The 12,734-nt window shown below is 40.3% G+C and overlaps 1 protein-coding gene across 1 annotated transcript; it reads right to left on the bottom strand.

The window, feature by feature from the left end:
- Positions 1 to 2,911: 2,911 nt before the first annotated feature.
- Positions 2,912 to 12,378, bottom strand: LOC104965261 (E3 ubiquitin-protein ligase DTX1-like). The gene is made up of 4 exons (XM_010794219.1): positions 12,166 to 12,378; positions 10,599 to 11,464; positions 8,407 to 8,436; positions 2,912 to 2,918 (listed from the first exon to the last, which is right to left on the bottom strand). Exons 1-4 carry the CDS (start codon positions 12,271 to 12,273, stop codon positions 2,912 to 2,914), a joined length of 1,011 nt encoding a protein of 336 aa, XP_010792521.1. The 5' UTR covers positions 12,274 to 12,378.
- Positions 12,379 to 12,734: the final 356 nt, after the last annotated feature.

Raw genomic sequence — 12,734 nt, forward strand, 5'->3', positions numbered from 1 at the left:
CCCACTTTCCTCTGCCCCTTTCCCTCTCTCTCTCTTTCCCTTTACCATGTGTCTACCTCCATCTCTCCCTGGCTCACATGCATCCTATTAGCATAGTGCTATCTTTAACCTACCTCTCTCATTCTTTAATGAAGCAAGGGAATAGGTGAAGGGTATTTAATGAAATCATAGTGTGACCAGCCCTCCTAAATCATCTGAGCAGGTTAAGGATCAAATGGCTCTTTACACTAGATCATGCGGACCTTAAACCTGCATGTCCCAGTAGATTCTGATTGAGTTTGTCATGGTCAAACTAAATATGCATTTTGTAACTATTTTATTGTGTAATAAGGACTATGGAAAAATGGTACGAATATGCTTCCAGCAGAGCAATCAGTTAAAGAACTGAATAAAAAATATATTGGAGTTCATTTCTGTTTTGTTTTTTTAATGGCCAAATGTTTTGGTGAGGGAAAGTGAGGTGAGAGACGGATTTTTATGAGGGTAAATAGAGGTAGAGTCATTTGAGAGACGAGAGTAAGCTGAGCGAGGAAAAGACGAAACGAATGATGTGACAGGTTGAGCCGTCTCGTGGAAGAACAGACAGTAAAACTGGTGATACAGGATGTACGTAGTCTTAAAGAGATGTCTGGGTGAACAAATCTATGTCTGTGATATCAGTTTAAAGTGTCAGGGAAAAATCCTGTGCGGCAAATAATCTAGGTTAAAACCACTTATTTTTCGCCGTGATACCTGTAAAAAAATCAGATAAATACAAACAAACACAGAGCCAGATGCATAGCAACTTTGTGTAAATCCAAGGCTCAGCAGACAGAAATATATTCTTTACATACGAATTCTTAGGCTGTGTGATGTTGCTTAATCTTTAAAAGATGCAATCTTACATCAGGCATATATGGAATATCATTGCGAAAGGCTTTGTCATGTGCATGCTTTTTGATTGTATGCACTGTTTATGCATTTGGCTTAGGGAGTAGTGTCTGAAGCCATATAGTCAATGCCAAGAGGGAAAAATATGTTCTACTGAAAATAAACTGTAGTCCAAAAACAGCACACACATATATCATCAACAGCCGTCAATGTTCAGAGCTGATGACTGATAGTTGAATGCAGAAACAGTATCACCATCACAATTCAGTCTTTTCCCCCAAAACATAGTTCAAATGTATTGCCAAATAAACCCTGTCTGTGTACCTTCCATAAAACACATTATTGCATTAGAGCGCTAAGTGTGAATGTTTGGGAAAGGTCACTCGGAAAGTGGGACATGATTGGCGAGTGGTTATTTGCAGTCAGTCATCGTTGTGACGCAAAAATCCATAGGGAAGAAGAGTTGCCTCTCTCTCCCTGGCTGAAATTGACCACCAATCGATGGTCTGGGAAATTGGTCCGTGGTGCAGAGCTATGGGGTGTGGAGAGAGAGGGGGCTGAAACTGTTTGGTGAAGCATTAGCTAAAGATTATTTATGATCATACATATATTTCTGCTGACACATCGTCAGCAAGGCCTTGGATTACGGGTCTTTCATTATGCACCAAATGTTTCTGTTTTCTTATTCTAAATGGCAGACTTGGAATTGTATTTCTCTGCAAATGGCTACTCTGTGATTACATGCTGCAGTCCAAATGAGGATCATTTACTCATCTACTTTGTCCCCTCATTTAGTCTCAGTTCTGTAAGCCCAAATGTGAAGCGCTCTCATTGCCGTTTATTTATTTCTATCCTCTATCCAACCCTCGTCTCCTTCATTTTTGCTGGCTCCATGCACTCTTCCCATTTTCTTCTTTCATTCGACCTCTCTTTCTAATTTTCTCCCTTTTCCCGGTAGGCTACCACAGAGACTTGGAGATGAGCTTATCGCTTTCTGAATTACAGGACCAAGCTGTCATGCTGGCTCTGAAAAGCCTGTATGTGCGTGTGTGTGCGTGTATTCGCGAGATGTGAGCAGCTTCCAAGTTGCTTTAAATTAGCTTCTGTATGGAGACATTACTGACATGATAGCTTTGATGGGATGCATCCACAGATTATGACCATTTGCTGCTTTGTTGCTTTAATACAACGCCGACTTGTCCAGGGTTTTCTTTACTTTACCCCCTCAGCGACCCAGAAAAAGCAGTGCACGTAATCGCTGGACCAATCAGTGGCCGAAATGTCATTTAACCTTTACAAGAATAGCAGCACAGGATATTTCAAAGTGGCATAGTCAGAAGTGACCGAAATGACTTAGTATTTGTTACTATCAAAAAGGATACCAGAAATGGTCAAAAAAACCTGTGCAAGAAAATATTTTGTTTTGTATTTGAAATTCTTCATCAGACATCAATCAGAAACCATTAGGGTCGCAAAACAAGATGAGAGAAACTGAGAAAAGCTTATTTTCCAAGAGCAACAGTGACTACTTTTCACATCTAACAAAAACAGACAATTCATTTATTGTCAATAAGGACAAAACAAAACAGATTAGTCTATAACAGTAAACAACAGAGACTGCAACCATCCCACTTTATTTTCTATATAAATATATATTTGTTTAATAATTGATTAATTATAATTGTTTGTATGAACAATTGCATAAAGGCCAATGGAGTAATTGTTAGAGAATGCATTTTATTGAAAATGGATGAATGACTACAGTTCTGCTAAAAACTATTTTAGCAGCACTACTACCACATTACCCCAGTCATACCTTCCAGGCTTGTTATAAAAGCAAGCGTTATCATTATGATATTTGAATATGCATACATCGTATTTGGATGAGAAACATTTGGTTGATCATCAGCTACGTGTTTTGATCATTACTTTCTCATGTTACCTCCAAGATGTTTCTCCCATGAGTCAAGAAAGGATCTAAACACTTTGGGGATTGCTGTTGCTTCTGCTGGAGGAACATATGTAGAGATTGATCCATGCTTCAAGTTCTGAATCGGTAAAACACAACATATCAGCAATAAAATATGAAATGATCAAAGAGCATGTAACTGCAAGTAAAGGCAGGATCTTCATTGTTCTTTCAGTTCTTATACAGTGAATTACCTTACTTGCACTTTGAGTTTGTCTCCTACATTTTAAAAAGCCATGGTGGTTGGCCGGAGGAGATGACATACACACTAACAATGCTGTGGGAATTGATACTTAATGCATGCATTGCCACCTCTAATATATTTCTTTCTACTCTACCTCTTTTGAGACTATGGCCTTCATCTCCTGAAGCACCATTTAGGGTGTATTGCCTCTCCACCTTTCATGAGGTTTAAGCAGCTACCTGTTGCTATTCTTGCATGCAAGGGCGCCATTCATACATCTGCAAACCAGTGCATCAGAGCTCCTTGCTAAAGAGGTGCGTTGCATTCAATGACAAGTGACACCCACCATCATGTTGTCTTGCTGTCCAGCAAGTTGCTGTGTTCGGGACTTGATTGACAAATCTAAGCTTGAGATGATTTTTCTCTTCATGCTCTCTGCTGCCTCTTGATTTTTTAAGCAGTGTTTTTCTTGTCCTCTCTGTACACTGAATTTCTATCATATCTTGAATCATGGTACCTCAACCAAAGAGAATGGTTGGTTGCCTTCTCAAATCAATTTGAGCAAAAGCTTGTCAAGCGAGGCTTGTGTTACTGATGGGGGACAGAGGGGCAATGCTGTTGTGATCTTTGCAACTCACAGGGTTTTATTTAACATTAGGTGAGGCTCTTGCTTTCTGCTATGTTTAAATACAATGTAAAGTCTGCTGATGTCTTTTTGGTTTAACCCTCTGTAGAAAAAACTACCAAAATGTGTTTTTAATAAGGTGAACAATTTCTCTCTGAAACATTTGGTATTTGTAAAATAAATGCTTGCAAAGTTATGTAAATATGTAAGAGTGGATGTATTAACCTTATATTAAAATTCATGACCGTGGCTGAAAACCGTAACTTAGACAAACACAAAATATGAAATACTAAGCACCAGTATTTCACTTAAAAGCCAGTTTGTTTTACACCAATGCATACAATAAATTGGTTTTGATCTATAGCAAACATAAATACTTTGCGATATAATTGCAAAACAGTATTGCTTTACCCTAACATTGAGAGAGAGAGCAAGAGTCCACAAACATCTTGAATGCATGGCATCTAGTGTTAAAACTGTGAACATAAACTTAACACAGAAACAGATGAGCCTACTTTCTGTCAGCATTGTGTCTTGACCAGGTTTTGTTATGCTTTGATAAATATTTTTCCAAAATAATTCACGAGTGAATTAACAAATTGCTGAATATATTTGTATAAATCCTAACTAGTACTCAATTTTGATCTCAGCGTGAGTGGGTGAGCAACATAGTGATATCTTCACTAAATGGATGTTTACTTTTAATAGCACTGTGTAATATATGGTAATACTACTTACTACAGTTTTGCTATATGTTTTTTTTGTACAGTCTTGTACTGACACGACATTCACACCTGCTTGCAATACCTCTTCCAACTTTGCTACTGTAAATGATATCAAGAAAAAAGAAAGACAACAAAGGTGTATTAAATGCTCTGACAACATACATTTTGATCAGCTTCTGAATGAAAGTAAAAGGTCTGTCATTACATAAATACACTACTAGCGGTGAAATGCAGACTTTGGTGAGCTGCCATGCAATATTTATGAAAAGCAACAGCTTCTGCTCCACATTCATTGAAGGACAGTGTCATGTTGCCCAATAAAACAGGGATCTATCTCCCACCTGGAACCCCTGTACACACCTCCCTGCTGAAGAAAAATGCAATTATTGAGCCGAGCCACGCTTAACTGCTCCCTGGTGAGTTTTTCGAGGTTAAAAAAGGGCTGATGTTTTCTGTTTATCCATTTTTCTTTGAGCTCTTCTAACTCTGATGACAGTTGGTAGAGAGTAAATTGAACTCACACAGGGACGCTTCCAACTGCTACTTTTTATTCTCCGACAACAGGGAGTTTCCATTCATTTCTGTTATTTGTTCCATAATATTATATGTGATACAAAAACAGTGTTGACACATCTGAGGCAATGTTCTCTGTTGGGAGACGGGATCATGTGTTTTAAATGGGAAGACATTAAGACAAAGATCAACACGTAATAAGTTACATTACAATATTAATGTCTCGTTGTTACTGTAATGAGTTACACTACTTTTGTATTAGTGTAATTCACCAAAATAACCGCAAAATAAATGCTAGGTATTTTATATGCTTAGTGCAGCTCATTATACATCCAGTGAAGGGCAATGTGGTATAGCATAACAACTTAGGCCACTAAGGCTACTAACAACTTTTATTAAACAGCTTAGTTGAATACTCGATTCTGATTGTAAATTCTTAACATGTGACACGTTGTTAATACAGTAGTACAGGCCACTGTCAAGGACTATAATGAAGGTTGCTAAGGAGGATCAAGAAAGAGAAAGGAAAAGAGATTAAAATACAGAACGCTGGATGTCAGATAAATCACCAGAAGAAGGTAGAGAGGAAGTTAAAAATAACAGGAACACGGAATGGGCTCTGTATTTTGTATAGTATATGTATGGCCATGTACAGGCCCGGTTCCAGAACAAAATGACTCAGGGTGCCTCTGAGATTACAGGGGGTGCAGCAGTAGTAGGTTTACATGAGCAATAGTGGTTGGCAACAGCAATGAAAAATAGCATTGATGGTCCCCAATGAACAGATTATGGCCTTTGTTATGTTTTGAAACCAAGCAAGTGAGAACATTTCAAGTGAGTTAGAAGTGCAATCCTGAAATATTTCATATAGTCCATAGTGGACTATGGGAAGGAAAAGCACAAAAGCTTCAAAACTGTACTGATAAAACAAATGAGAACATATTGTAAATCAAGGCAAATATTATTTGAACCAGCTCATGGTTTGAAATGGCAAACATTGAAAAGCAAAAGTATTATTAAAACCATGTACTACATCATCACCTTGGTCCCATCATATACTCTGGGAAGAGAATATTTACTGTGCTTGAAAACTGTTATCACATCATCATGTGAGGTTGACTTTGTGACCTGGAGAACATTTCAGCTGCAATATTAGCTTGCAGACTGCCTTCCTACAAAAAACGACCATATAGGCCGATTGTTCATGCCCTTATTACGACCCAGAGACACGTTTTAAAGTGTATGTTGTTTCTTACACGACCACTAGAGGTGCTCTAGTGGTCGTGTAAGAAACAGCATGCTCCCGGCCCTTCATTGCAAATGCTCCGGAGGTACGTTTATTCACAAATAACCCTCTCTGGAAAATCCTAAATTGTGGAATAGTTTGGCCATTAAAATGCTTTTTGATTCAATTTCTGGCGAGAAGTGTATTGTACTCTTAGAATCCACGTCCAGTCGATGTGTATGATCTATAGTTTGATAGATATTACGAAGATGATTTGAGGTCTCGCCAAGATAATGTGTATGCAGCTTCCATGTAAAGTTAGCGTGGGTGAAAACAGATTTTCCGGTCTCGAACTTTTCCTAATAAAACCGGATATATTCCCCTCACTGTGAAATGATTACAGAGTGATATCTGCATTATTCTTCCTCTAAAAAACATCAGTTTATCCTTTTTAATTACACAATATTGATTGTTTTAAATTGTGTACAATGCTTTTGTATTTTTAACCTTCGATTCAGAGAAACAAATAGTTTTTTCGAAGTTTAGACACTACAGTTTCCGAAGACACTACACTACCCAGAATCCCCAGCTATCGTTTGGGACTACAACATCGACCTTGCTTTACAAACCCCGTGATTAGTCATCAAGCCATGTGATTGGATGTTGGAGTGGCAGTGCGACAAGGTTACGCTGAGCGTCAAACAGCTCTATGAAATGGAATAGAACAACGGCAGACAATCCAAAACTGGAATTGGACGGGTCCAGCCCCCCACCCCCCCCAGAACTACTCATGCTGGCTATTGTGTGTTTCGCAACATGTTCTATGGCACGTCTCTTTATAAGACGTTTTCGTATTTCCCATACCAAAGTTGCCAGTATTAAACTGTGTACACCCTGGAGGTTTAGGGTATACGAAACACAGTGGTGTTATCAAATGTAAAACATATAATTAAGAAATGGGTGAANCGACAAGGTTACGCCGAGCGTCAAACAGCTCTTTGAAATGGAATGGAACCACGGCAGACTATCCAAAACTGGACTCGGACGGGTCCAGCCCAGCCCCCCCCAGAATTAAACATGCTGGCTATTGTGTGTTTCGCAACATGTTCTATGGCACGTCTCTACTGGGAATTGTAGTTTTAAAAGACGTTTTTTTCTCGTATTTCCCACAATTAGAAGTTGCCAGTATGAAACTGTTTACACCCCTGAAGGTTTGGGGGATACGGAACACATTGGTGTTATCAAATTAAAAAAATATAATGAATAAATGGGTGAAAATTGCTTGTGTCCATAATGGGCAGCATTAATATATACCCACATGACAGCTAAGGTCAGAATAGCTTTATTTAACAGCTGGTCTTATGTCTGTGACCCCTCCCGTTGTAAATTGATAAGCCTGAAACATGAACTTGTATATGTTCAGAGGCAAATTTTGCAAATATGGCAAAAGCCATCGATCATAATAAGATAAGATAAGATACACTTTATTGATCCCAAGTTGGGAAATGTTTTTTGTTACAGCAGCATGTACTACTTTTTTCTACTCCACTACAATTCAGAGGTTAACCTGGTATTTTTACTCCACTACATTTATTTTTGTTACTTTGCAGATTCTGATTATCAGAATCTGCAAAGTAACAAAAATAAATGTAGTGGAGTAAAAATACCAGGTTAACCTCTGAATTGTAGTGGAGTAGAAAAAAGTAGTACATGCTGCTNCAATATTCTTGAGATGTCTGGTGTGAATCGCTCTCTTGAGGTCATGCCACAGCATCTCAATTGGGTTGAGGTCAGGACTCTGACTGGGCCACTCCAGAAGGCGTATTTTCTTCTGTTGAAGCCATTCTGTTGTTGATTTACTTCTGTGCTTTGGGTCGTTGTCCTGTTGCATCACCCATCTTCTGTTGAGCTTCAATTGGTGGACAGATGGCCTTAAGTTCTCCAGCAAAATGTCTTGATAAACTTGAGAATTCATTTTTCCGTCGATGATGGCAATCTGTCCAGGCCCTGAGGCAGCAAAGCAGCCCCAAACCATGATGCTCCCTCCACCATACTTCACAGTTGGGATGAGGTTTTGATGTTGGTGTGCTGTGCCTTTTTTTCTCCACACATAGCGTTGTGTGTTCCTTCCAAACAACTCAACTTTGGTTTCATCTGTCCACAGAATATTTTGCCAGTAGTGCTGTGGAACATCCAGGTGCTCTTTTGAAAACTTCAAACGTGCAGCAATGTTTTTTTCTGGACAGCAGTGGCTTCCTCCATTTTATGACCAACTTATGCAGAAATCCAGGTAATTCCAAAGGGTTCACATACTTTTTCTTGCAACTGTATATAAAAAAAAAAAGAAGGTATTACGCAACTTCCACCCACCCCAAAATAATAATAAACACCCTTAACAAATCTCAGGGGCTTCTTAGCAAGGCGTTTTTACTAACTTGAGTTATGTTTAGATGGCACAACTTTACAGGCTGCAATAAGGAAGCAGAGCGAGAGAGATAAAACACCAAGAGTTCATGAAAATCAAAAAAGTCAGAAATACAAAGTTGGAAAATAATATGGAAAGGGATTTGAGCACAGAGAGGGGGAAGGAGACCAGAAAACTTGCAGAGGCTCAGCATTGTGCTGCTAATGTGGCCCAGGCATGGGTAATCCAACAAAGGTTACTGTGGAGACCAACAATGAGGCTCTGAGGGGCCCAGACTGCTCAGACGCGACGGGAGAGGAGGGAGGAGAGTGGGAAGGGACATACGACAGGGATAGGGAGGGGGGTTCTACCAAAACAAATCTACATATAAACCATCCAACCTTGCTTTTGCCAAGAGAAGAGAAAAAAGCACCCTGTTGTTTAAACGACGAATAGGAAAGCTTCCAGGAAGTTGTGTGACATCATGGAAAGTTATATCACTATGAAATCTCTTTTTTCTTTCCGGTTGCAGCACTGAATAATCTGTGTTAAGAAGATGAGTAACTGAAAGCTGAAAAAAGCGGCCACTTTGGGTCAATGAAGAACGGAACAACAGCACGTGTGTTCAGGCAGCACTCGCTCAGAGCTTTGAGGTGGAAGTGTCATTAGTTTTGCAGAAATGTTGTTAAGAGATTCTCAAAACTTCATATGGATGCTTGTCTCAAATTAAAGACTGGGCTCTGGTTTCAGACAGAGGGTGAAAGGACGTGCTGCAGCACGAGCAGTATGAGAAAAATACTTTTTGAACATTAACACATGTAAACATGTCACAGTAGAGGCACAACATAAGAAGATAACCCTGTAAATTAGCATAATAGGGCCCCTTTAAAATGGAGGGAGATATTAGGAGATTTAGCAGAGAAAGGAATTATGATTTAGAAGAGACACAGTTAAGAGAGAAGGGGGCTGGAAAATCATTGTAAAAGATGCACAAGGCTGACTCCTTAGGTCGCCACAGTGGCTTTCTATTTTAGAAAGAAAGGTGGAGGTCAGTAGCACCGACCCATGCAATGCTGCTCTTCGCTCAGACCTTTGCACCTTGCATACCTTATACACAAAATATCTCTGAGAAAAACTACTGACCCCCAGAGAAGGCTCAGCTGAATTTTGACAAACACACACATTTAATAGAGGTCACTTACACTTGCCTCCATTTTGATTAAATTATTCTTCAACTTCTCAATAATATGCTTGGGATTTACTGTCTTAGCTTTTGAATTATTAAATTCACTGCCTGCTACTGCCGAAACAACACACATGAAGGTAAATACTTTAATATTTATATTTTTCTTCTAGTTCTCTATCTGTGTTTTAATTGTTGTTTTACTTTTATGTATGCACCACGACACCTAGTCAAATTGCTCGTAAGTGTAAACCTACCTGGTAATAAACCTGTTTCTGATTCTGAATGGAGGGTAGGTATTACTGAACCCCTTTTACTCTTTAAAATCTACGCACATTTCCCCTCCGTGGGTATAATAAAGGTATTCTGATTCTGATCAAATTATTCTCAACTGTTACACTATCCGTCACCTTACATTGCAATTAATCATTACTTTCACATTTGTTTGGTACATTTTGTTCAACTCACCAAATATTTATTCAAAAAAGAGCTGATCACAACCGAAATAAGAGTTGTGTGTGTGCGTGTGGGTATGTGCGTGCATATCTAGCACTGCCTGTACCGCAATGCGAGAGCATTTTTTGCGTGTTGGAACATGCATTTCTTATACATGTCTGAACAGACTCAGAGCATTTGGAAATTCAAATAGCCCTGCTAGATGTGTATTAATAACAATAACAACAAAATTCCGTTAAACCAGTTTGCATCTTGTTCCAATATGCACAACGAAAGAACTGTTGCTGACTCTGAATCTGAATATTAAACCTCTATACTGATCCTGTAGCTCCTTCTGATGTTTATTGTGGAACTTCATACCCAACATGCTTAGACCATGTATATACTGTAAGTTGAAAAGACTATAGTCAATATTCTTGTTATGGGTGTGTTTGATTTACTCACCCTGAAGCTATGAGCGCTCTGGACTGGGCCATGGCTATCCTCTGCAACGCTGGTCTACTCAGCCCCGCTAAGCTAGATCTCTGTGGCAACGGGGCATGGCACATTGTTGCCGCCGCCGACAGTGGGTGCTGCGGCTTCATCGGCATCTGCGACGGTGATGGCACAGGAGAAGGTGGCGTGGTCACATTGTTGGCGGGGGTAACTAATGTGGCGGTTGGCACTGGTTCGTTGGCTGAAGATGAGGAGTGCTTGGGCGGGATGGACGGAGGAGCCGCATTGGGTTTGGAGGATGGAGGCTGAGGGGGTGGGAGGGATGGGGGGGGCGGCCTGTTGGAAGACGAGCTGACCACCAGGGTGGAGGTTCCGGCGGTGAGGGCGGCCAGGGACTGAGCGAAGAGCTGGGCGTTCCTTCTTGGCGAGGAGATGTTTCTGGAGATGGCGAGGCCGTGCGGCAGTGTCTGGTAGTAGTTGGAGTTGCCGTTGGAGTTCAGCTGCTGTCCTCGCCCTAGGGTGGCAGATTTAGACGGACTCAGGGGTTTTGAGGAGATGGGTGGTAGATTCCTGGCCCGTTGCATGGTTAGTGAGCGTCTACCTAGTGTCTGTATCCCTGGCCCTCCTGTATTGGTCTTCACACTAAGGACCAGCATGCATTGCTGGCAGGAACAAGGCTGGCCCAGTCCAGGAACCGGTAGGCCACCATTGGGATAGATAGAGCTTCCTGTCCCTGGGCTAGCCCCCGACACCCCAACACCCAGCAGGGCTCCTCCTCCTCCCCCTTTAGGTATTGGGACAGGACCAGACACCAGAGGGTAGGCTATGTCTGCTCGTCTCTGAAGTCTCCGACACCTCTGGCTCTGTCGGTTTACCTGCAGGAAAACAGAACAAAACATTAGTTTCATGACAATTCTAATTTTAACTAACTATCATTATTACACACCTTAGTTGAATAGTTAATTCTGATTGGTCAATTTGGACATTTAATAGTCTGCTCTTTTTCAATACCAGACTGTTGCTCAGGGTGGTCTGATCAATGGACCATGTGAATTCAAATGAATCCACAGAAACAAGTAACCTGAACGTGGCCAACGTGCTTTTATATTTTTGGAGAGCACAACACTTTGGATTCATGATGGCTGAACTGTCTCCAGTAAAGACAGGAAAAATAGAAGAAGAACAAGGAAACAGCCCGAAATGGTAAAGACACAGAGCGCTGAAAGATGGAGAAATCAACAGAACAAAAGACAGACAGGAAGTAACATGAACACAGCAAGGGCTCTGGAATTGTTTAAAGACTGGTTAATGAAAAATATAATGTGCACAGACTTGGACGGTTACAGAAAATGTTGATCAGTGCTGCCCTCATTTGAAGTTATGTTGCTTGAGGGCAAGAGTTCTGCGCTTAGCGTCTTGATCCTGGTCTTTTTTTTCTGTTAATGTCTTGCTCGCTGCACATTATCCCTAACTGTATGAGGGTCCTGCAGCCTGTAGCTAAATATCCTAAAGGCAAGGAATGACTTGTATGGAAGAAGTTGATTTTGTCATTAATGTCCTTGTTATGAACACACACCTGCGTCATGTTCTGAAAATCAATGACGTAGCAGAAGCCAAGTGGAGTCAGGTCGAAACAGGGCTGCTGCCGGCTGTGGGCGTTCTCGATGGCGATGGCCACCTCCATGTCGTAGGTTGTCCACGAACCTGCATCGTTCTCCCACTCCCACTGCCAGCCCTGACCTGGGGCCGAGGCTGGGTCATAAAAGCTCCTCCGCACCGGACGGATGGTTCCTGATAAAGAAAGATATCAATAAAAAAAATGTTGCATTATTATTAATAATAATAATAATAATAAATTCGATTTATAAAGCACCTTTCATTGCTCACAGCAATCCCAAGGTGAATTATAAAAACAAAAACAAAAAAGTCATCCCGTTTCTTTCAGCTTTTTCAAAAGTAACCAAGAGACTTAGGTAAACTGATTTAGGAGCAAAGCAAAGCTAGTAAAACAGGGATTTAGTAAAAATCTTATTTGACAAAAGCTTGGTAGGATCTTCGCAAAATAAAAAATGACACACAAAACAATTGTATTATGGTAATAGTATACAGTAATATCAAATTAAAAATAGAAAAAAATGATTTATC

The sequence above is a fragment of the Notothenia coriiceps genome, unplaced genomic scaffold, assembly GCF_000735185.1.
Source record: "Notothenia coriiceps isolate Sejong01 unplaced genomic scaffold, NC01 NC01_scaffold00037244, whole genome shotgun sequence".
NCBI lineage: Eukaryota > Metazoa > Chordata > Actinopteri > Perciformes > Nototheniidae > Notothenia > Notothenia coriiceps.

What these genes read in the sequence shown, in the direction of transcription:
- LOC104965261 (XM_010794219.1), bottom strand. Translation starts at nt 12,273, where the DNA reads ATGGAGGTGGCCATCGCCATCGAGAACGCCCACAGCCGGCAGCAGCCC. An exon ending in ATTTTCAGAACATGACGCAG is followed by an intron (nt 11,465 to 12,165) that starts GTGTGTGTTCAT and finishes GTTTTCCTGCAG; the next exon opens with GTAAACCGACAGAGCCAGAG. An exon ending in AGAGCGCTCATAGCTTCAGG is followed by an intron (nt 8,437 to 10,598) that starts GTGAGTAAATCA and finishes TTTTATATACAG; the next exon opens with TTGCAAGAAAAAGTATGTGA.